This window comes from Lepisosteus platostomus, chromosome 27 (genome assembly GCF_059453375.1).
Source record: "Lepisosteus platostomus isolate fLepPlt1 chromosome 27, fLepPlt1.hap1, whole genome shotgun sequence".
NCBI classification, from domain to species: domain Eukaryota; kingdom Metazoa; phylum Chordata; class Actinopteri; order Semionotiformes; family Lepisosteidae; genus Lepisosteus; species Lepisosteus platostomus.
This window is the reverse complement of record NC_142637.1, coordinates 12,021,468-12,045,334: the sequence shown is the minus strand read 5'-3', so window position 1 is coordinate 12,045,334 and position 23,867 is coordinate 12,021,468. Positions and strand designations below refer to the sequence as shown.

The window sequence follows — 23,867 nt, the reverse complement described above, 5'->3', positions numbered from 1 at the left end:
TGTAGTATACGTGAATAATGAAAGGCCTTCATATTACACAATGAAGGAATGACTTCGCAGGTGTGAAGAATAAAAGATTAATTCAGCTCACTTTGGGGAGTTTCACAATGGCCCTCCTTAAAGAAATGTGGGTTTGATTAAAGGAGTGAAGAAAAAGCACTGAATAATATTTGCTTCTGTAAACGTAATCATCTCAAACTATGGTTGAAGAAATTGAAGAAGGTTAAACATAATCCAAAACGTATAAGGTCAATTTAAGTACAACCAGAATTCTAGTGTTTATGCAATGCATCTGTGGGTTGATATGAAATACGGCCGTTCTTAAACTAAACGAGGTTATCGAGAGCATATTCCGAGTACGGCTGTGGCCAGTTGTACTGTGAACTGCGAGGACCGTATCTTATCCTGAACTGGCTGTGCGAATACCGTCCTCTGCTGGCAGAAGGAATAGATTACAACGGCACTGTATTGGCGATTAGTCCTATTGCTAGAATATTGAAACAACAAGGAGTCCGCGGAGTCAAGCAATGCTGAATAAACAAGTACCTGAAATTCAATAGGATTTTGTGTATTGATTACAAATAGGTGTGAAATTCTCATGTACAGTGGTATTCATGGATTCCTTACACAAGCAGCCGTTGTTATGATACTTTCGTAATCTGAATATAAATCTGTTATCTACTTGAAACTGTAATTACTGAATAGATTAATGTCTTTGAAATGCTTCATTAACTGGGCAGTTTCCATGTTTGGAAATGTTTTTATTTTGATTGCTGATTGCTAGATACTGTATGTTTAATAGGCATGCTGTTAATATTTTCTACAAATAAGACAGTTATGCTGTAGTAAGTTCTATATAAGTTATATAACATAAGTTATATTTTGTTCTGAGGTCAATTTGAATCTCATACTAAATTACTGGTGTCCTTTTATCTGAGAAACACTACCTGATTGATCACCTGATGCCTAGAAATTAGCATGCACAGTAGCCCAGCGTTTAGCATTGCTAGCTCACAGTGCTGAGGCCCTGGGTACACTTCTGGACCTGGGGTGCTATCTGTATGGAGCTTGTATGTTCTCCCCATGTTTGCATGAGTTTGCTTTGGGTGCTCCGGCTTCCTCCCACAGTTCAAAGAACTACTGGTAGGTTAATTGGCTTCTGGGATAATTGGTGAGTGTCTGTGTCTTCCCTGCATTGGACTACCATCCAGTCCCAGGTATCTCCTGCTTATTACTTTCTGAGGCTCTGGCTCCCCCGTGCCCCGCGACCCCCTGACCCCCTGACCCTGAATTGGATGAAGCGGTTAGAAAATGGGTGGTTTCTGTTATGCTCTGGTCATGCTCTGCCATAGCAACAACTTGTAAAAAATGCAGATGCTAGGATTTAACTCAAAGAAGGAGCTCAGATCACTGTGTTGGCATCACTGTACAGGTGTCCGGTGTGTTTTAGAACATGTGCTAAAATCTTATTTACTAACTTCTAGACTTTTTACCCCCCATATCAGTCTGCAGGTGCACAGTGGTCTGTGGACACCCTCCTTGCTCTGTCGTAAAAGAGGAAATAAAAAGCAACTGGTTTTGACTTTAATGCACTGAGACTGTGGAACTCACAGAACTCTCTTGTCAGAAAGGCAGCTTCTAACAGCTTTTAAGTGAAGACTAAGAACACTTTTCTATTTTATTAAAATAGATTATATATGTTTTGTTTAAATATATGTTATAAATGTTAAAACGACAGCTCGTATAAGCTTGTATTTTTACCTTTCGATCATTTTTATAATTGCTTTGAGTTGCTTTTACCATGATAAACAGTACAAAATATGAGGTGTTGAACTTGTCAAAAGTTTTAAAGCGCTTTATGACGTAAAGTGTGATGACAGTCCTTGGCGGTCTATGTAACAATTCTTCTTGAAGTAGGTCATCGGGCCAACAGTATACAAACATTACAGCTCAAGTGCTTTTGTATCTGAACGCTTTTAGGTAAGTTATTTAGCAGCTGCGGTATTAATAATGATTTTAATGGCAAATTCAATTGCAGGTAAAATAAAAATGGCGGATAACTTTCTTTCTAGCTTCGTGAAGCGGTCGCGCTATATTATACATATATACCATAATAAGAAACATAATATGTACAGTAGAATTTTTCACTTTAAGCTGGCATTATCCAGAACCGGGTCAGGGCCCGGACCCGGACCGTGCAGTGTGGTCCGTCGGCCTTCTAAAGATGTTTAGGAGATCGAGGCGCCCTTGGATTTGATTAGAAACTTGCATAATTTCTTAACTTGACCCCATTATCTTAAAAAAAACGGCCAGGCCAAGACCAAAGCATGAAGGCTGCGAGGATCGGGGGACTCTCATTTTTGGTCACAGCGTACAGTAGTAGATCAGTAATCTCTGTTTATCGTGATAACCTTTAATTAATTTCCAGTACTTTTTTAAATGATAAAACACATTGTCTCGCCAGTTTTGCTAAAGATACGGTTTTAGTGTTTACGCATAAATTTGTAAGCCGTAGGTTTAAATCTCGTGGTCTTATTTTCTGCATTTTCATCGTAAGGGAAGGCGCTCGTTTGCGATTTACGCGCTGAATATTGTAAGCAGAGGAGCCTTAAGGCACAGCCTCGCCTTAACACCATCGTTTGCATTGTCATTGTCATCCAGAAAAGCAGTCGTAAGAAAATGAATCTGTGGCGGCTCCGAACATTAAAAAAAACTATATCTAGACTGCAAATACATCCCAATCTTACTATCAACACGTTTTAAGACCCCTCTCCTTTCCACCGGTATACAAGCTAAGAGAGAAATATTGGAAATCCCATCTGAAGTAGCCCTCGTCTCACCTTCGGAGCTATGAGCGATGGGGATCATAATTAAAAGGGGTACAGTTACTTTGAAAATGTGTATGTGATACTTAAATTTAAATAAAATAAAAAGATAAATTATATAACACAGACTGCTATCTATGTCCATGTGTTTAAGACGTATGAATCGGTTTTAAAACAGGCACACCCCTTCTCACAAATCCGACTGGAGTCTCAGTCCGTCGTCGCGATGAATTAGGAGCTCAGATGTAGGCTAAGTGATTGCAATTTACTTATTTAAAAGAACCACTTCAAATCAAAAGGGAGACATTTTGTAATGGTAGTTATCGTATTATAGTATACGATAACTGTATACGTAGTATACGTAATTGTAGATATACAGTACATAAAGGGTATGAATAGGTGTGAGCTTTTACTGTATATTTAATATTTTATCTGACCCACTTGTAGAAACCGCCTACTCAGATTTATTTAAGTGGTCTGCCACCATAAAGACAGAAAAATATAATGACACCCTGTTACATTAACTGTAAAATAAACGCCGTAACTGCGGCCATATGAAAATTTGGATAAAGATTATACAAACATCCTAAGGAGCTCTATGACATATGAGCGTCGTAATAATGGTTGGTGACCTGACGTAACAGTGCTCCCTGAATTACGTGATCTGTATATACCCAAATACAGATATATCACATAGGGAGATGCAGTCAAACATTGCATTGCTATCGTCGTGGTGAACTATTTCTCCGCTGTTTAAAACTTGTTTGGTAAGTGTCATCAAATATGCTTGTCAATTTGTAGCGAAATCGATATACTGTATCATAATCCTTCAGCTATCTATAATGTAGTGAAACGGCTAATTAATATTGATAAATTCCCTTATTCACAGTGACTTTTGCTCAAACCCCTGTTGCATAATGGGTTAATTTTATATAAAAAAACATTTATATCATAGATATAATACAAGCTTTGAAATGAAATAGCACATTTCCAGGTTTCAGTTAAACATTTTTAAAAAAGCTCATGACTTTAAGCATTCTGAACATTGAGAATGTTATTTGGGAAACAAATGTTTATTATAATGTTTATGTTTAGGATCTGTCTCCTACTGAGTCAGCATGCAACATTCAACACCATTAGGTTTAATATTAAAAAGTTGTGTATTTCCTGAATTGTTTTTTTTTATTCTTTTCTATTAGACCATACTAGACTGTGCAGGATATCATTTATTTGCCATTTTTGCCTTTTCCAGATACCTGGGAAACAAAGCTCATATCTCATTTGCCAATGGAGCCCAGTCCTAAGCCTGGTGCTCTGTCCCCCTCCCCGAAGGACACAGACTCGAATCGACCCGCGCCCTTAAGGCAACAGGATCTGATCTCCACGTACTGCCCGCCTCCCAAGATACAGCTTCTGAAGGACACCTTCCAAGAGAAACTGATGCAGGAAAAGGAGAAAAAAATGATCGCCATGTACAATCGGCGGCAGGAGGCAGCTCTACAGAAGATGAGAAAATGTTTCCAATATGTCAAATACGCTGCGGAGAAGAAGATGGGGAACAGCTATCGCTTCCAAGCCCAACAGGGCCCCGAGAAGAACATTGTGGGGTATGATCGGTCTTACCCCCTGAAGCCTATGGGTAACAGGAAAGTCTCCAGCCCTGGTGAGGTTCGGGCTGTGGACCGCCCGGACGCACAGAGTGATTCCTTGTTTGCCCCCACCCCGCCTCAGGATGGTCATGAGAGGCCCTGCGAGAGGCCGGGCAGGAGGGGCTCAAGAGTACGCAAACCTAAGGACAGGACTGTCCTCCCCATGGTGGCGACCCCTCCAGGGCAATGCCCTTCTCATGCCAATGGGAAGGAGCACTTTCAGTTGCAAGAGGAGCTACGAAAAGTGGCCGAGGCAGAGGCCGCGCTGAAGGAGGAGCATCGCCGGAGGGAGGCCAGCCTGCAGGATGAGATGCGCCGGAAGGAGGCCATGATGAAGGACGAGATTCGCCAGAAGGAGGCCATGATGCAGGCGAAGCTCTTCAGAGCTCAGGAGGAGCTGAGGATGGTTCCGAGAGAGATGGAAGACTCCAGAGAGGTGGCCGGAAGGGAAAATAGAGGCGAGGCAGAGCGAGCTTTGCCCCAGAGGACCATGGGCCAACCACCGCTCTAAGGCCGTGCCTCTTCTGACCTGCAGAATGGAGAAGCAAAAAGCCTTCACTCCAAGGAAAGCCCTTCCTATCAGAGGAGACAACCTTGATTATGGTTCTCCAATGGAAGATGGCGGATGCGCAGAATCGCACTTTCCCTCTGCGCTTTCCCATCAGGAGAGACGTCAAGTGAGCCCTTGCAGCCGTGGGCTAGAAGACGTCCCCTGTGGAAGGAGAAAGTATCTCAAGAAAGCAAGGCTCCCTGAAAGCGACGTGTCAGCGGCACAGGCCGCGTAGGGCCACTTCAGAAATAACACCACATGTCTGGATGAACAAACTCTGTCAGTGGAAAACAGATATTTGTCCCCTACAAGTCTGATGTGCCCTACCGCTGAGCAATTTCCATATGAGAATAGCCAGAGTGGAAACCCTCAGCTGGTGCCCTGTGAACAGTGTCACGGGAAGTTTGCTGTAGAGAGGCTGGAGAAACACAGCAAGATCTGTAAGAAGCTTCAGAATTCAAAGAGGAAGGTTTTTGACTCTTTCAAGCACAGGGCCAAGGGAACAGAACTGGAGACATACATCCATAAGAAGAAGGTTAAACCACCAATCGTGGTAAGGGCTATCCTTAAACTCTTTCCAAGCTTCCCTTTTTTTCTCCTAGAGTCAGACTCAGCTTATAACTCAATGTAGACAATAAATAAGTGTTTTATGGAGTACTCTTCTGAAAAACTGCCGCAAAGGCACATTTGCCAGACAGAATAAATGTGTTTTAGTGACTTCTGAATTCTGTTGTAAAAATCTACATATCAAGCAAATAGCACTCACAGGAAACAAAACCATAACTACGTAAATTGTACTCTCTACCCAATGACCTGAAAGGTGGCCCCAGAAAGCTACGTTATTACTGTATTGATATTTTCTTGCCTTGTGAATGGTTTGCGACCAGACTGTGTACGCAGTGCTAGTCTGGACTTTTTCTGGAAGCTGTTTTATTGGTTTCATTTCCTGTTCCCAGCTGAGAAAGAACAACTGGAGGCAGAAGCACGAGGATTTCATTCGGAGCATCAAACAGGCCAGGGAGGTGCAGCAGGTGATCACGCAAGGAGGGAAAGTTGTGAACCTGCCCCAGCCCCCCGCGAATCCAAACCCCGACTACGTGCCCTGCCCTCACTGCGGCCGGCGCTTTGCCCCCAGGCCGGCACAGAGGCACTTCCCCAAGTGTCAGCACATCAGGAGCCGCCCACCTCCTCCTCCTCGCAGATGAAAACTGATGTGAAGAAGAGCAAAAGAGTCATGATCTTGGCTCACGACTCACGTCCTGCTTTTTCTTTTTAGAAACACATTTAGCACAGTTCATCCGTATGATGATGAAAAAAAAATGTTACCTTATTTTAATTAAATGATTTTTTTTTGGTGGACTGGTGTTTGCGTAGCTGTGGTTATTTCAGTTTTTCTCTTATCATTCATACACCTTGACCTCCTAAAAATAATTTTTCAACCTGGAACGTACAATTAGCAGGCAATAGAACAGGTCACATTGGTCTTGGAACCATCAAAAAGCAGTATTCACACATTCTCGGCATCAATTTTCCTTAAAAACAACTGAAAAAGCAAGGTAAAGAGTGATTGTTTTTTTTAATGAAAGTTATTTGATTTAATTTATTTAATTTTCATAATATTTGAAATATGTTGGGATTAATGTGACTCAATATTATCTGCAGCTCTTACACTCCAGGCACCTGATAAAGTGGAACGCAGTGTCTTTGCCTTACATGGCGCTCAGCTCTTCCTCAATCCCAGCAGAAGCACCAGCAGAAGCAGCAGCCTCCGGGTCCTGCCTCATGCACAGCTTAAAATGCAACACCAAGTAATACAACAAACAACAGGGAAAACCATTCACGATCAGACACATCCGTTGATTGCTGGCTCTCAGTAAAGGGACATTGCATCATTACATCACAAAATAGACTACATTTCAAGGTTAAAGAATTACCATGTTCTGCGATTCAGAACGAGGCAGCAAAACTTCCAATAATCTGTTGTGGCCCTGTGACATTGTAAAGGAGCAGGCTTGTGAATACATCTCGTTTAATCCAATGGAAATATAACTCTCAACTTTTTTACGTTTTTGCCAATAAATAATACTACATTGTTAACTCTGCATAAAGAACCTTGGAATGGAACGTTTTTTGCAGTGAAATGTTTGCTGCATAACCTATACCCTTTCTCTCCTACATCACATTGCATTAGTCATTACAGTGATTAGTGAGCAGGAAGGGCTGCATCACATCGCAATTTGTGTGGAACTTGAATGCGAATTTGTTACAACATGGCGTAACTTACAGTCCTTTCACAAAATTCATGATTTTGTGCTCAATTTAGAGTTTGTAAAGTTTTTCTATAATGTCAATGATTTTATTTTGTGACTGAAATTAAATAATTTTGTGTCTGCAAAATTGGGACTGTAGTTCCACCTTAACCTACTAGTACTGTATGTCTTTGGACTGTGGGAAGAAACTGGAGCACCTGGAAGAAATCCACACAAATGAAGGGAGAACATACAATTCCATCCAGACTGCACCCCAGGAATTGAACCCAGGACCCCAGCTCTGTGAACCACAGTGCCACCTCATTGGTATAGTCACTATAATTAATGTCAAAACTCATTTGCAAATGAGCAGCCTGGGATCCAAAAGGATCAAGACAAGGATCCAAACAAAGCACTATCCCAAAGCTTGGCTTTGTACCGTATATAATACAGGGCTTGATGCAGAAGGCAGATAATCAAAGTCCATGCAATAATTGCTAAGGGAAAGTGACTTTGTGTTCTTGGAGGGAAGTCCCTCAACACGGAGCTGTGTTAGTGAAATGATTGTTCTGATGTACGGCTGATGTCCAAACACTGAAAACATGATTGTGTATGCAATCGCACTCCTGAGCTCCATTGGGTATGGTTAAAATAACTTTTTATAGTTCATCACATTCAAAGTGTGTGTACTTGATGAAAGTGTAACACGCATTTGGAGGAGTTATTCAGGATTTTCTTTCATTCAACTATTTCAAGACCCATTATTTTCAGATGTTGTAGTATACGTGAATAATGAAAGGCCTTCATATTACACAATGAAGGAATGACTTCGCAGGTGTGAAGAATAAAAGATTAATTCAGCTCACTTTGGGGAGTTTCACAATGGCCCTCCTTATAGAAATGTGGGTTTGATTAAAGGAGTGAAGAAAAAGCACTGAATAATATTTGCTTCTGTAAACGTAATCATCTCAAAATATGGTTGAAGAAATTGAAGAAGGTTAAACATAATCCAAAACGTATAAGGTCAATTTAAGTACAACCAGAATTCTAGTGTTTATGCAATGCATCTGTGGGTTGATATGAAATATGGCCGTACTTAAACTAAACGAGGTTATCGAGAGCATATTCCGAATACGGCTTTGGCCAGTTGTACTGTGAACTGCGAGGACCGTATCTTATCCTGAACTGGCTGTGCGAATACCGTCCTCTGCTGGCAGAAGGAATAGATTACAACGGCACTGTATTGGCGATTAGTCCTATTGCTAGAATATTGAAACAACAAGGAGTCCGCGGAGTCAAGCAATGCTGAATAAACAAGTACCTGAAATTCAATAGGATTTTGTGTATTGATTACAAATAGGTGTGGAATTCTCATGTACAGTGGTATTCATGGATTCCTTACACAAGCAGCAGTTGTTATGATGCTTTCGTAATCTGAATATAAATCTGTTATCTACTTAAAACTGTAATTATTGAATAGATTAATGTCTTTGAAATGCTTCATTAACTGGGCAGTTTCCATGTTTGGAAATGTTTTTATTTTGATTGCTGATTGCTAGATACTGTATGTTTAATAGGCATGCTGTTAATATTTTCTACAAGAGCCAAATAAGACAGTTATGCTGTAGTAAGTTCTATATAAGTTATATAACATAAGTTATATTTTGTTCTGAGGTCAATTTGAATCTCATACTAAATAACTAAATAACTCCTTTTATCTGAGAAACACTACCTGATTGATCACCTGATGCCTAGAAATTAGCATGCACAGTAGCCCAGCGTTTAGCATTGCTAGCTCACAGTGCTGAGGCCCTGGGTACACTTCTGGACCTGGGGTGCTATCTGTATGGAGCTTGTATGTTCTCCCCATGTTTGCATGAGTTTGCTTTGGGTGCTCCGGCTTCCTCCCACAGTTCAAAGAACTACTGGTAGGTTAATTGGCTTCTGGGATAATTGGTGAGTGTCTGTGTCTTCCCTGCATTGGACTACCATCCAGTCCCAGGTATCTCCTGCTTATTACTTTCTGAGGCTCTGGCTCCCCCGTGCCCCGCGACCCCCTGACCCCCTGACCCTGAATTGGATGAAGCGGTTAGAAAATGGGTGGTTTCTGTTATGCTCTGGTCATGCTCTGCCATAGCAACAACTTGTAAAAAATGCAGATGCTAGGATTTAACTCAAAGAAGGAGCTCAGATCACTGTGTTGGCATCACTGTACAGGTGTCCGGTTTGTTTTAGAACATGTGCTAAAATCTTATTTACTAACTTCTAGACTTTTTACCCCCCATATCAGTCTGCAGGTGCACAGTGGTCTGTGGACACCCTCCTTGCTCTGTCGTAAAACAGGAAATAAAAAGCAACTGGTTTTGACTTTAATGCACTGAGACTGTGGAACTCACAGAACTCTCTTGTCAGAAAGGCAGCTTCTAACAGCTTTTAAGTGAAGACTAAGAACACTTTTCTATTTTATTAAAATAGATTATATATGTTTTGTTTAAATATATGTTATAAATGTTAAAACGACAGCTCGTATAAGCTTGTATTTTTACCTTTCGATCATTTTTATAATTGCTTTGAGTTGCTTTTACCATGATAAACAGTACAAAATATGAGGTGTTGAACTTGTCTAAAGTTTTAAAGCGCTTTATGACGTAAAGTGTGATGACAGTCCTTGGCGGTCTATGTAACAATTCTTCTTGAAGTAGGTCATCGGGCCAACAGTATACAAACATTACAGCTCAAGTGCTTTTGTATCTGAACGCTTTTAGGTAAGTTATTTAGCAGCTGCGGTATTAATAATGATTTTAATGGCAAATTCAATTGCAGGTAAAATAAAAATGGCGGATAACTTTCTTTCTAGCTTCGTGAAGCGGTCGCGCCACATTATACATATATACCATAATAAGAAACATAATATGTACAGTAGAATTTTTCACTTTAAGCTGGCATTATCCAGAACCGGGTCAGGGCCCGGACCCGGACCGTGCAGTGTGGTCCGTCGGCCTTCTAAAGATGTTTAGGAGATCGAGGCGCCCTTGGATTTGATTAGAAACTTGCATAATTTCTTAACTTGACCCCATTATCTTAAAAAAAACGGCCAGGCCAAGACCAAAGCATGAAGGCTGCGAGGATCGGGGGACTCTCATTTTTGGTCACAGCGTACAGTAGTAGATCAGTAACCTCTGTTTATCGTGATAACCTTTAATTATTTTCCAGTACTTTTTTAAATGATAAAACACATTGTCTCGCCAGTTTTGCTAAAGATACGGTTTTAGTGTTTACGCATAAATTTGTAAGCCGTAGGTTTAAATCTCGTGGTCTTATTTTCTGCATTTTCATCGTAAGGGAAGGCGCTCGTTTGCGATTTACGCGCTGAATATTGTAAGCAGAGGAGCCTTAAGGCACAGCCTCGCCTTAACACCATCGTTTGCATTGTCATTGTCATCCAGAAAAGCAGTCGTAAGAAAATGAATCTGTGGCGGCTCCGAACATTAAAAAAACTATATCTAGACTGCAAATACATCCCAATCTTACTATCAACACGTTTTAAGACCCCTCTCCTTTCCACCGGTATACAAGCTAAGAGAGAAATATTGGAAATCCCATCTGAAGTAGCCCTCGTCTCACCTTCGGAGCTGTGAGCGATGGGGATCATAATTAAAAGGGGTACAGTTACTTTGAAAATGTGTATGTGATACTTAAATTTAAATAAAATAAAAAGATAAATTATATAACACAGACTGCTATCTATGTCCATGTGTTTAAGACGTATGAATCGGTTTTAAAACAGGCACACCCCTTTACTTCTCACAAATCCAACTGGAGTCTCAGTCCGTCGTCGCGATGAATTAGGAGCTCAGATGTAGGCTAAGTGATTGCAATTTACTTATTTAAAAGAACCACTTCAAATCAAAAGGGAGACATTTTGTAATGGTAGTTATCGTATTATACAGTATACGTAATTGTAGATATACAGTACATAAAGGGTATGAATAGGTGTGAGCTTTTACTGTATATTTAATATTTTATCTGACCCACTTGTAGAAACCGCCTACTCAGATTTAGTTAAGTGGTCTGCCACCATAAAGACAGAAAAATATAATGACACCCTGTTACATTAACTGTAAAATAAACGCCGTAACTGCGGCCATATGAAAATTTGGATAAAGATTATACAAACATCCTAAGGAGCTCTATGACATATGAGCGTCGTAATAATGGTTGGTGACCTGACGTAACAGTGCTCCCTGAATTACATGATCTGTATATACCCAAATACAGATATATCACTCAACACGGAGCTGTGTTAGTGAAATGATTGTTCTGATGTACGGCTGATGTCCAAACACTGAAAACATGATTGTGTATGCAATCGCACTCCCGAGCTCCATTGGGTATGGTTAAAATAACTTTTTATAGTTCATCACATTCAAAGTGTGTGTACTTGATGAAAGTGTAACACGCATTTGGAGGAGTTATTCAGGATTTTCTTTCATTCAACTATTTCAAGACCCATTATTTTCAGATGTTGTAGTATACGTGAATAATGAAAGGCCTTCATATTACACAATGAAGGAATGACTTCGCAGGTGTGAAGAATAAAAGATTAATTCAGCTCACTTTGGGGAGTTTCACAATGGCCCTCCTTATAGAAATGTGGGTTTGATTAAAGGAGTGAAGAAAAAGCACTGAATAATATTTGCTTCTGTAAACGTAATCATCTCAAAATATGGTTGAAGAAATTGAAGAAGGTTAAACATAATCCAAAACGTATAAGGTCAATTTAAGTACAACCAGAATTCTAGTGTTTATGCAATGCATCTGTGGGTTGATATGAAATACGGCCGTACTTAAACTAAACGAGGTTATCGAGAGCATATTCCGAGTACGGCTGTGGCCAGTTGTACTGTGAACTGCGAGGACCGTATCTTATCCTGAACGGGCTGTGCGAATACCGTCCTCTGCTGGCAGAAGGAATAGATTACAACGGCACTGTATTGGCGATTAGTCCTATTGCTAGAATATTGAAACAACAAGGAGTCCGCGGAGTCAAGCAATGCTGAATAAACAAGTACCTGAAATTCAATAGGATTTTGTGTATTGATTACAAATAGGTGTGGAATTCTCATGTACAGTGGTATTCATGGATTCCTTACACAAGCAGACGTTGTTATGATACTTTCGTAATCTGAATATAAATCTGTTATCTACTTAAAACTGTAATTATTGAATAGATTAATGTCTTTGAAATGCTTCATTAACTGGGCAGTTTCCATGTTTGGAAATGTTTTTATTTTGATTGCTGATTGCTAGATACTGTATGTTTAATAGGCATGCTGTTAATATTTTCTACAAGAGCCAAATAAGACAGTTATGCTGTAGTAAGTTATACATAAGTTATATAACATAAGTTATACAGTTTTTTGTTCTGAGGTCAATTTGAATCTCATACTAAATTACTGGTGTCCTTTTATCTGAGAAACACTACCTGATTGATCACCTGATGCCTAGAAATTAGCATGCACAGTAGCCCAGCGTTTAGCATTGCTAGCTCACAGTGCTGAGGCCCTGGGTACACTTCTGGACCTGGGGTGCTATCTGTATGGAGCTTGTATGTTCTCCCCATGTTTGCATGAGTTTGCTTTGGGTGCTCCGGCTTCCTCCCACACTTCAAAGAACTACTGGTAGGTTAATTGGCTTCTGGGATAATTGGTGAGTGTCTGTGTCTTCCCTGCATTGGACTACCATCCAGTCCCAGGTATCTCCTGCTTATTACTTTCTGAGGCTCTGGCTCCCCCGTGCCCCGCGACCCCCTGACCCCCTGACCCTGAATTGGATGAAGCGGTTAGAAAATGGGTGGTTTCTGTTATGCTCTGGTCATGCTCTGCCATAGCAACAACTTGTAAAAAATGCAGATGCTAGGATTTAACTCAAAGAAGGAGCTCAGATCACTGTGTTGGCATCGCTGTACAGGTGTCCGGTTTGTTTTAGAACATGTGCTAAAATCTTATTTACTCACTTCTAGACTTTTTACCCCCCATATCAGCCTGCAGGTGCACAGTGGTCTGTGGACACCCTCCTTGCTCTGTCGTAAAACAGGAAATAAAAAGCAACTGGTTTTGACTTTAATGCACTGAGACTGTGGAACTCACAGAACTCTCTTGTCAGAAAGGCAGCTTCTAACAGCTTTTAAGTGAAGACTAAGAACACTTTTCTATTTTATTCAAATAGATTATATATATTTTGTTTAAATATATGTTATAAATGTTAAAATGACAGCTCGTATAAGCTTGTATTTTTACCTTTCCATCATTTTTATAATTGCTTTGAGTTGCTTTTACCACGATAAACAGTACAAAATATGAGGTGTTGAACTTGTCAAAAGTTTTAAAGCGCTTTATGACGTAAAGTGTGATGACAGTCCTTGGCGGTCTATGTAACAATTCTTCTTGAAGTAGGTCATCGGGCCAACAGTATATAAACATTACAGCTCAAGTGCTTTTGTATCTGAACGCTTTTAGGTAAGTAATTTAGCAGCTGCGGTATTAATCGTGATTTTAATGGCAAATTCAATTGCAGGTAAAATAAAAATGGCGGATAACTTTCTTTCTAGCTTCGTGAAGCGGTCGCGCCACATTATACATATATACCATAATAAGAAACATAATATGTACAGTAGAATTTTTCACTTTAAGCTGGCATTATCCAGAACCGGGTCAGGGCCCGGACCCGGACCGTGCAGTGTGGTCCGTCGGCCTTCTAAAGATGTTTAGGAGATGGAGGCGCCCTTGGATTTGATTAGAAACTTGCATAATTTCTTAACTTGACCCCATTATCCTAAAAAAAAAAAACGGCCAGGCCAAGACCAAAGCATGAAGGCTGCGAGGATCGGGGGACTCTCATTTTTGGTCACAGCGTACAGTAGTAGATCAGTAACCTCTGTTTATCGTGATAACCTTTAATTATTTTCCAGTACTTTTTTAAATGATAAAACACATTGTCTCGCCAGTTTTGCTAAAGATACGGTTTTAGTGTTTACGCATAAATTTGTAAGCCGTAGGTTTAAATCTCGTGTTCTTATTTGCCGCATTTTCATCGTAAGAGAGGCGCTCGTTTGCGATTTACGCGCTGAATATTGTAAGCAGAGGAGCCTTAAGGCACAGCCTCGCCTTAACACCATCGTTTGCATTGTTATTGTCATCCAGAAAAGCAGTCGTAAGAAAATGAATCTGTGCCGGCTCCGAACATTAAAAAAACTATATCTAGACTGTAAATACATCCCAATCTTACTATCAACACGTTTTAAGAGCCCTCTCCTTTCCACCGGTATACAAGCTAAGAGAGAAATGTTGGAAATCCCATCTGAAGTAGCCCTCGTCTCAGCTTCGGAGCTGTGAGCGATGGGGATCATAATTTAAAGGGGTACAGTTACTTTGAAAATGTGTATGTGATACTTAAATTTAAATAAAATAAAAAGATAAATTATATAACACAGACTGCTATCTATGTCCATGTGTTTAAGACGTATGAATCGGTTTTAAAACAGGCACACCCCTTTACTTCTCACAAATCCAACTGGAGTCTCAGTCCGTCGTCGCGATGAATTAGGAGCTCAGATGTAGGCTAAGTGATTGCAATTTACTTATTTAAAAGAACCACTTCAAATCAAAAGGGAGCCATTTTGTAATGGTAGTTATCGTATTATACAGTATACGTAATTGTAGATATACAGTACATAAAGGGTATGAATAGGTGTGAGCTTTTACTGTATATTTAATATTTTATCTGACCCACTTGTAGAAACCGCCTACTCAGATTTAGTTAAGTGGTCTGCCACCATAAAGACAGAAAAATATAATGACACCCTGTTACATTAACTGTAAAATAAACGCCGTAACTGCGGCCATATGAAAATTTGGATACAAATTATACAAACATCCTAAGGAGCTCTATGACATATGAGCGTCGTAATAATGGTTGGTGACCTGACGTAACAGTGCTCCCTGAATTACATGATCTGTATATACCCAAATACAGATATATCACTCAACATGGAGCTGTGTTAGTGAAATGATTGTTCTGATGTACGGCTGATGTCCAAACACTGAAAACATGATTGTGTATGCAATCGCACTCCCGAGCTCCATTGGGTATGGTTAAAATAACTTTTTATAGTTCATCACATTCAAAGTGTGTGTACTTGATGAAAGTGTAACACGCATTTGGAGGAGTTATTCAGGATTTTCTTTCATTCAACTATTTCAAGACCCATTATTTTCAGATGTTGTAGTATACGTGAATAATGAAAGGCCTTCATATTACACAATGAAGGAATGACTTCGCAGGTGTGAAGAATAAAAGATTAATTCAGCTCACTTTGGGGAGTTTCACAATGGCCCTCCTTATAGAAATGTGGGTTTGATTAAAGGAGTGAAGAAAAAGCACTGAATAATATTTGCTTCTGTAAACGTAATCATCTCAAAATATGGTTGAAGAAATTGAAGAAGGTTAAACATAATCCAAAACGTATAAGGTCAATTTAAGTACAACCAGAATTCTAGTGTTTATGCAATGCATCTGTGGGTTGATATGAAATACGGCCGTACTTAAACTAAACGAGGTTATCGAGAGCATATTCCGAGTACGGCTGTGGCCAGTTGTACTGTGAACTGCGAGGACCGTATCTTATCCTGAACGGGCTGTGCGAATACCGTCCTCTGCTGGCAGAAGGAATAGATTACAACGGCACTGTATTGGCGATTAGTCCTATTGCTAGAATATTGAAACAACAAGGAGTCCGCGGAGTCAAGCAATGCTGAATAAACAAGTACCTGAAATTCAATAGGATTTTGTGTATTGATTACAAATAGGTGTGGAATTCTCATGTACAGTGGTATTCATGGATTCCTTACACAAGCAGCCGTTGTTATGATACTTTCGTAATCTGAATATAAATCTGTTATCTACTTAAAACTGTAATTATTGAATAGATTAATGTCTTTGAAATGCTTCATTAACTGGGCAGTTTCCATGTTTGGAAATGTTTTTATTTTGATTGCTGATTGCTAGATACTGTATGTTTAATAGGCATGCTGTTAATATTTTCTACAAGAGCCAAATAAGACAGTTATGCTGTAGTAAGTTATACATAAGTTATATAACATAAGTTGTACAGTTTTTTGTTCTGAGGTCAATTTGAATCTCATACTAAATTACTGGTGTCCTTTTATCTGAGAAACACTACCTGATTGATCACCTGATGCCTAGAAATTAGCATGCACAGTAGCCCAGCGTTTAGCATTGCTAGCTCACAGTGCTGAGGCCCTGGGTACACTTCTGGACCTGGGGTGCTATCTGTATGGAGCTTGTATGTTCTCCCCATGTTTGCATGAGTTTGCTTTGGGTGCTCCGGCTTCCTCCCACAGTTCAAAGAACTACTGGTAGGTTAATTGGCTTCTGGGATAATTGGTGAGTGTCTGTGTCTTCCCTGCATTGGACTACCATCCTGTCCCAGGTATCTCCTGCTTATTACTTTCTGAGGCTCTGGCTCCCCCGTGACCCCCCGACCCCCTGACCACCTGACCCTGAATTGGATGAAGTGGTTAGAAAATGGGTGGTTTCTGTTATGCTCTGGTCATGCTCTGCCATAGCAACAACTTGTAAAAAATGCAGATGCTAGGATTTAACTCAAAGAAGGAGCTCAGATCACTGTGTTGGCATCGCTGTACAGGTGTCCGGTTTGTTTTAGAACATGTGCTAAAATCTTATTTACTCACTTCTAGACTTTTTACCCCCCATATCAGCCTGCAGGTGCACAGTGGTCTGTGGACACCCTCCTTGCTCTGTCGTAAAACAGGAAATAAAAAGCAACTGGTTTTGACTTTAATGCACTGAGACTGTGGAACTCACAGAACTCTCTTGTCAGAAAGGCAGCTTCTAACAGCTTTTAAGTGAAGACTAAGAACACTTTTCTATTTTATTCAAATAGATTATATATATTTTGTTTAAATATATGTTATAAATGTTAAAATGACAGCTCGTATAAGCTTGTATTTTTACCTTTCCATCATTTTTATAATTGCTTTGAGTTGCTTTTACCACGATAAACAGTACAAAATATGAGGTGTTGAACTTGTCAAAAGTTTTAAAGCGCTTTATGACGTAAAGTGTGATGACAGTCCTTGGCGGTCTATGTAACAATTCTTCTTGAAGTAGGTCATCGGGCCAACAGTATATAAACATTACAGCTCAAGTGCTTTTGTATCTGAACGCTTTTAGGTAAGTAATTTAGCAGCTGCGGTATTAATAATGATTTTAATGGCAAATTCAATTGCAGGTAAAATAAAAATGGCGGATAACTTTCTTTCTAGCTTCGTGAAGCGGTCGCGCTTTATTATACATATATACCATAATAAGAAACATAATATGTACAGTAGAATTTTTCACTTTAAGCTGGCATTATCCAGAACCGGGTCAGGGCCCGGACCCGGACCGTGCAGTGTGGTCCGTCGGCCTTCTAAAGATGTTTAGGAGATGGAGGCGCCCTTGGATTTGATTAGAAACTTGCATAATTTCTTAACTTGACCCCATTATCTTAAAAAAAAAACGGCCAGGCCAAGACCAAAGCATGAAGGCTGCGAGGATCGGGGGACTCTCATTTTTGGTCACAGCGTACAGTAGTAGATCAGTAACCTCTGTTTATCGTGATAACCTTTAATTATTTTCCAGTACTTTTTTAAATGATAAAACACATTGTCTCGCCAGTTTTGCTAAAGATACGGTTTAAGTGTTTACGCATAAATTTGTAAGCCGTAGGTTTAAATCTCGTGGTCTTATTTTCTGCATTTTCATCGTAAGGGAAGGCGCTCGTTTGCGATTTACGCGCTGAATATTGTAAGCAGAGGAGCCTTAAGGCACAGCCTCGCCTTAACACCATCGTTTGCATTGTCATTGTCATCCAGAAAAGCAGTCGTAAGAAAATGAATCTGTGGCGGCTCCGAACATTAAAAAAACTATATCTAGACTGCAAATACATCCCAATCTTACTATCAACACGTTTTAAGAGCCCTCTCCTTTCCACCGGTATACAAGCTAAGAGAGAAATATTGGAAATCCCATCTGAAGTAGCCCTCGTCTCACCTTCGGAGCTGTGAGCGATGGGGATCATAATTAAAAGGGGTACAGTTACTTTGAAAATGTGTATGTGATACTTAAATTTAAATAAAATAAAAAGATAAATTATATAACACAGACTGCTATCAATGTCCATGTGTTTAAGACGTATGAATCGGTTTTAAAACAGGCACACCCCTTTACTTCTCACAAATCCAACTGGAGTCTCAGTCCGTCGTCGCGATGAATTAGGAGCTCAGATGTAGGCTAAGTGATTGCAATTTACTTATTTAAAAGAACCACTTCAAATCAAAAGGGAGACATTTTGTAATGGTAGTTATCGTATTATACAGTATACGTAATTGTAGATATACAGTACATAAAGGGTATGAATAGGTGTGAGCTTTTACTGTATATTTAATATTTTATCTGACCCACTTGTAGAAACCGCCTACTCAGATTTAGTTAAGTGGTCTGCCACCATAAAGACAGAAAATATATAATGACACCCTGTTACATTAACTAAAATAAACGCCGTAACTGCGGCCATATGAAAATTTGGATACAAATTATACAAACATCCTAAGGAGCTCTATGACATATGAGCGTCGTAATAATGGTTGGTGACCTGACGTAACAGTGCTCCCTGAATTACATGATCTGTATATACCCAAATACAGATATATCACTCAACACGGAGCTGTGTTAGTGAAATGATTGTTCTGATGTACGGCTGATGTCCAAACACTGAAAACATGATTGTGTATGCAATCGCACTCCCGAGCTCCATTGGGTATGGTTAAAATAACTTTTTATAGTTCATCACATTCAAAGTGTGTGTACCTGATGAAAGTGTAACACGCATTTGGAGGAGTTATTCAGGATTTTCTTTCATTCAACTATTTCAAGACCCATTATTTCAGATGTTGTAGTATACGTGAATAATGAAAGACCTTCATATTACACAATGAAGGAATGACTTCGCAGGTGTGAAGAATAAAATATTAATTCAGCTCACTTTGGGGAGTTTCACAATGGCCCTCCTTAAAGAAATGTGGGTTTGATTAAAGTGAAGAAAAAGCACTGAATAATATTTGCTTCTGTAAACGTAATCATCTCAAAATATGGTTGAAGAAATTGAAGAAGGTTAAACATAATCCAAAACGTATAAGGTCAATTTAAGTACAACCAGAATTCTAGTGTTTATGCAATGCATCTGTGGGTTGATATGAAATACGGCTGTTCTTAAACTAAACGAGGTTATCGAGAGCATATTCCGAGTACGGCTGTGGCCAGTTGTACTGTGAACTGCGAGGACCGTATCTTATCCTGAACTGGCTGTGCGAATACCGTCCTCTGCTGGCAGAAGGAATAGATTACAACGGCACTGTATTGGCGATTAGTCCTATTGCTAGAATATTGAAACAACAAGGAGTCCGCGGAGTCAAGCAATGCTGAATGAACAAGTACCTGAAATTCAATAGGATTTTGTGTATTGATTACAAATAGGTGTGAAATTCTCATGTACAGTGGTATTCATGGATTCCTTACAAAAGCAGCCGTTGTTATGATACTTCGTAATCTGAATATAAATCTGTTATCTACTTGAAACTGTAATTATCGAATAGATTAATGTCTTTGAAATGCTTCATTAACTGGGCAGTTTCCATGTTTGGAAATGTTTTTATTTTGATTGCTGATTGCTAGATACTGTATGTTTAATAGGCATGCTGTTAATATTTTCTACAAGAGCCATATAAGACAGTTATGCTGTAGTAAGTTCTATATAAGTTATATAACATAAGTTATATTTTGTTCTGAGGTCAATTTGAATCTCATACTAAATTACTGGTGTCCTTTTATCTGAGAAACACTACCTGATTGATCACCTGATGCCTAGAAATTAGCATGCACAGTAGCCCAGCGTTTAGCATTGCTAGCTCACAGTGCTGAGGCCCTGGGTACACTTCTGGACCTGGGGTGCTATCTGTATGGTGCTTGTATGTTCTCCCCATGTTTGCATGAGTTTGCTTTGGGTGCTCCGGCTTCCTCCCACGGTTCAAAGAACTACTGGTAGGTTAATTGGCTTCTGGGATAATTGGTGAGTGTCTGTGTCTTCCCTGCATTGGACTACCATCCAGTCCCAGGTATCTCCTGCTTATTACTTTCTGAGGCTCTGGCTCCCCCGTGCCCCGCGACCCCCTGACCCCCTGACCCTGAATTGGATGAAGCGGTTAGAAAATGGGTGGTTTCTGTTATGCTCTGGTCATGCTCTGCCATAGCAACAACTTGTAAAAAATGCAGATGCTAGGATTTAACTCAAAGAAGGAGCTCAGAGCACTGTGTTGGCATCGCTGTACAGGTGTCCGGTGTGTTTTAGAACATATGTTAAAATCTTATTTACTAACTTCTAGACTTTTTACCCCCCATATCAGTCTGCAGGTGCACAGTGGTCTGTGGACACCCTCCTTGCTCTGTCGTAAAACAGGAAATAAAAAGCAACTGGTTTTGACTTTAATGCACTGAGACTGTGGAACTCACAGAACTCTCTTGTCAGAAAGGCAGCTTCTAACAGCTTTTAAGTGAAGACTAAGAACACTTTTCTATTTTATTAAAATAGATTATATATGTTTTGTTTAAATATATGTTATAAATGTTAAAACGACAGCTCGTATAAGTTTGTATTTTTACCTTTCGATCATTTTTATAATTGCTTTGAGTTGCTTTTACCATGATAAACAGTACAAAATATGAGGTGTTGAACTTGTCAAAAGTTTTAAAGCGCTTTATGACGTAAAGTGTGATGACAGTCCTTGGCGGTCTATGTAACAATTCTTCTTGAAGTAGGTCATCGGGCCAACAGTATATAAACATTACAGCTCAAGTGCTTTTGTATCTGAACGCTTTTAGGTAAGTAATTTAGCAGCTGCGGTATTAATCGTGATTTTAATGGCAAATTCAATTGCAGGTAAAATAAAAATGGCGGATAACTTTCTTTCTAGCTTCGTGAAGCGGTCGCGCCACATTATACATATATACCATAATAAGAAACATAATATGTACAGTAGAATTTTTCACTTTAAGCTGGCATTATCCAGAACCGGGTCAGGGCCCGGACCCGGACCGTGCAGTGTGGTCCGTCGGCCTTCTAAAGATGTTTAGGAGATGGAGGCGCCCTTGGATTTGATTAGAAACTTGCATAATTTCTTAACTTGACCCCATTATCCTAAAAAAAAAAAACGGCCAGGCCAAGACCAAAGCATGAAGGCAGCGAGGATCGGGGGACTCTCATTTTTGGTCACAGCGTACAGTAGTAGATCAGTAACCTCTGTTTATCGTGATAACCTTTAATTATTTTCCAGTACTTTTTTAAATGATAAAACACATTGTCTCGCCAGTTTTGCTAAAGATACGGTTTTAGTGTTTACGCATAAATTTGTAAGCCGTAGGTTTAAATCTCGTGTTCTTATTTGCCGCATTTTCATCGTAAGAGAGGCGCTCGTTTGCGATTTATGCGCTGAATATTGTAAGCAGAGGAGCCTTAAGGCACAGCCTCGCCTTAACACCATCGTTTGCATTGTTATTGTCATCCAGAAAAGCAGTCGTAAGAAAATGAATCTGTGCCGGCTCCGAACATTAAAAAAAACTATATCTAGACTGCAAATACATCCCAATCTTACTATCAACACGTTTTAAGAGCCCTCTCCTTTCCACCGGTATACAAGCTAAGAGAGAAATGTTGGAAATCCCATCTGAAGTAGCCCTCGTCTCAGCTTCGGAGCTGTGAGCGATGGGGATCATAATTAAAAGGGGTACAGTTACTTTGAAAATGTGTATGTGATACTTAAATTTAAATAAAATAAAAAGATAAATTATATAACACAGACTGCTATCAATGTCCATGTGTTTAAGACGTATGAATCGGTTTTAAAACAGGCACACCCCTTTACTTCTCACAAATCCAACTGGAGTCTCAGTCCGTCGTCGCGATGAATTAGGAGCTCAGATGTAGGCTAAGTGATTGCAATTTACTTATTTAAAAGAACCACTTCAAATCAAAAGGGAGACATTTTGTAATGGTAGTTATCGTATTATACAGTATACGTAATTGTAGATATACAGTACATAAAGGGTATGAATAGGTGTGAGCTTTTACTGTATATTTAATATTTTATCTGACCCATTTGTAGAAACCGCCTACTCAGATTTAGTTAAGTGGTCTGCCACCATAAAGACAGAAAAATATAATGACATCCTGTTACATTAACTGTAAAATAAACGCCGTAACTGCGGCCATATGAAAATTTGGATAAAGATTATACAAACATCCTAAGGAGCTCTATGACATATGAGCATCGTAATAATGGTTGGTGACCTGACGTAACAGTGCTCCCTGAATTACGTGATCTTTATTTACCCAAATACAGATATATCACATAGGGAGATGCAGTCAAACATTGTATTGCTATCGTCGTGGTGAACTATTTCTCCGCTGTTTGAAACTTGTTTGGTAAGTGTCATCAAATATTCTTGTCAATTTGTAGCGAAATCGATATACTGTATCATAATCCTTCAGCTATCTATAATGTAGTGAAACGGCTAATTAATATTGATAAATTCCCTTATTCACAGTGACTTTTGCTCAAACCCCTGTTGCATAATGGGTTAATTTTATGTAAAAAACATTTATATCATAGATATAATACAAGCTTTGAAATGAAATAGTACATTTCCAGGTTTCAGTTAAACATTTTTAAAAAAGCTCATGACTTTAAGCATTCTGAACATTGAGAATGTTATTTGGGAAACAAATGTTTATTATAATGTTTATGTTTAGGATCTGTCTCCTACTGAGTCAGCATGCAGCATTCAACACCATTAGGTTTAATATTAAAAAGTTGTGTATTTCCTGAATTGTTTTTTTTATTCTTTTCTATTAGACCATACTAGACTGTGCAGGATATCATTTATTTGCCATTTTTGCCTTTTCCAGATACCTGGGAAACAAAGCTCATATCTCATTTGCCAATGGAGCCCAGTCCTAAGCCTGGTGCTCTGTCCCCCTCCCCGAAGGACACAGACTCGAATCGACCCGCGCCCTTAAGGCGACAGGATCTGATCTCCACGTACTGCCCGTCTCCCAAGATACAGCTTCTGAAGGACACCTTCCAAGAGAAACTGATGCAGGAAAAGGAGAAAAAAATGATCGCCATATACAATCGACGGCAGGAGGCGGCTCTACAGAAGATGAGAAAATCTTTCCAATATGTCAAATACGCTGCGGAGAAGAAGACGGGGAACAGCTGTCGCTTCCAAACCCAACAGGGCCCCGAGAAGAACATTGTGGGGTATGATCGGTCTTACCCCCTGAAGCCTATGGGTAACAGGAAAGTCTCCGGCCCTGGTGAGGTTCGGGCTGTGGACCGCCCGGAAGCACAGAGTGATTCCTTGTTTGCCCCCACCCCGCCTCAGGATGGTCATGAGA

General features: G+C 39.7%; 1 protein-coding gene across 1 annotated transcript; it reads left to right on the top strand.

Annotated features, from left to right (window-relative positions):
- The first annotated feature begins 4,063 nt into the window (after positions 1–4,063).
- LOC148639341 (uncharacterized) lies at positions 4,064–6,357 on the top strand. The gene is made up of 2 exons (XM_088622080.1): positions 4,064–5,577; positions 5,981–6,357. The coding sequence occupies exon 1, from the start codon at positions 4,113–4,115 to the stop codon at positions 4,983–4,985; it is 873 nt and encodes a 290-aa protein (XP_088478206.1). The 5' UTR covers positions 4,064–4,112; the 3' UTR covers positions 4,986–5,577; positions 5,981–6,357.
- Positions 6,358–23,867: the final 17,510 nt, after the last annotated feature.

What these genes read in the sequence shown, in the direction of transcription:
- LOC148639341 (XM_088622080.1), top strand. Translation starts at nt 4,113, where the DNA reads ATGGAGCCCAGTCCTAAGCCTGGTGCTCTGTCCCCCTCCCCGAAGGAC.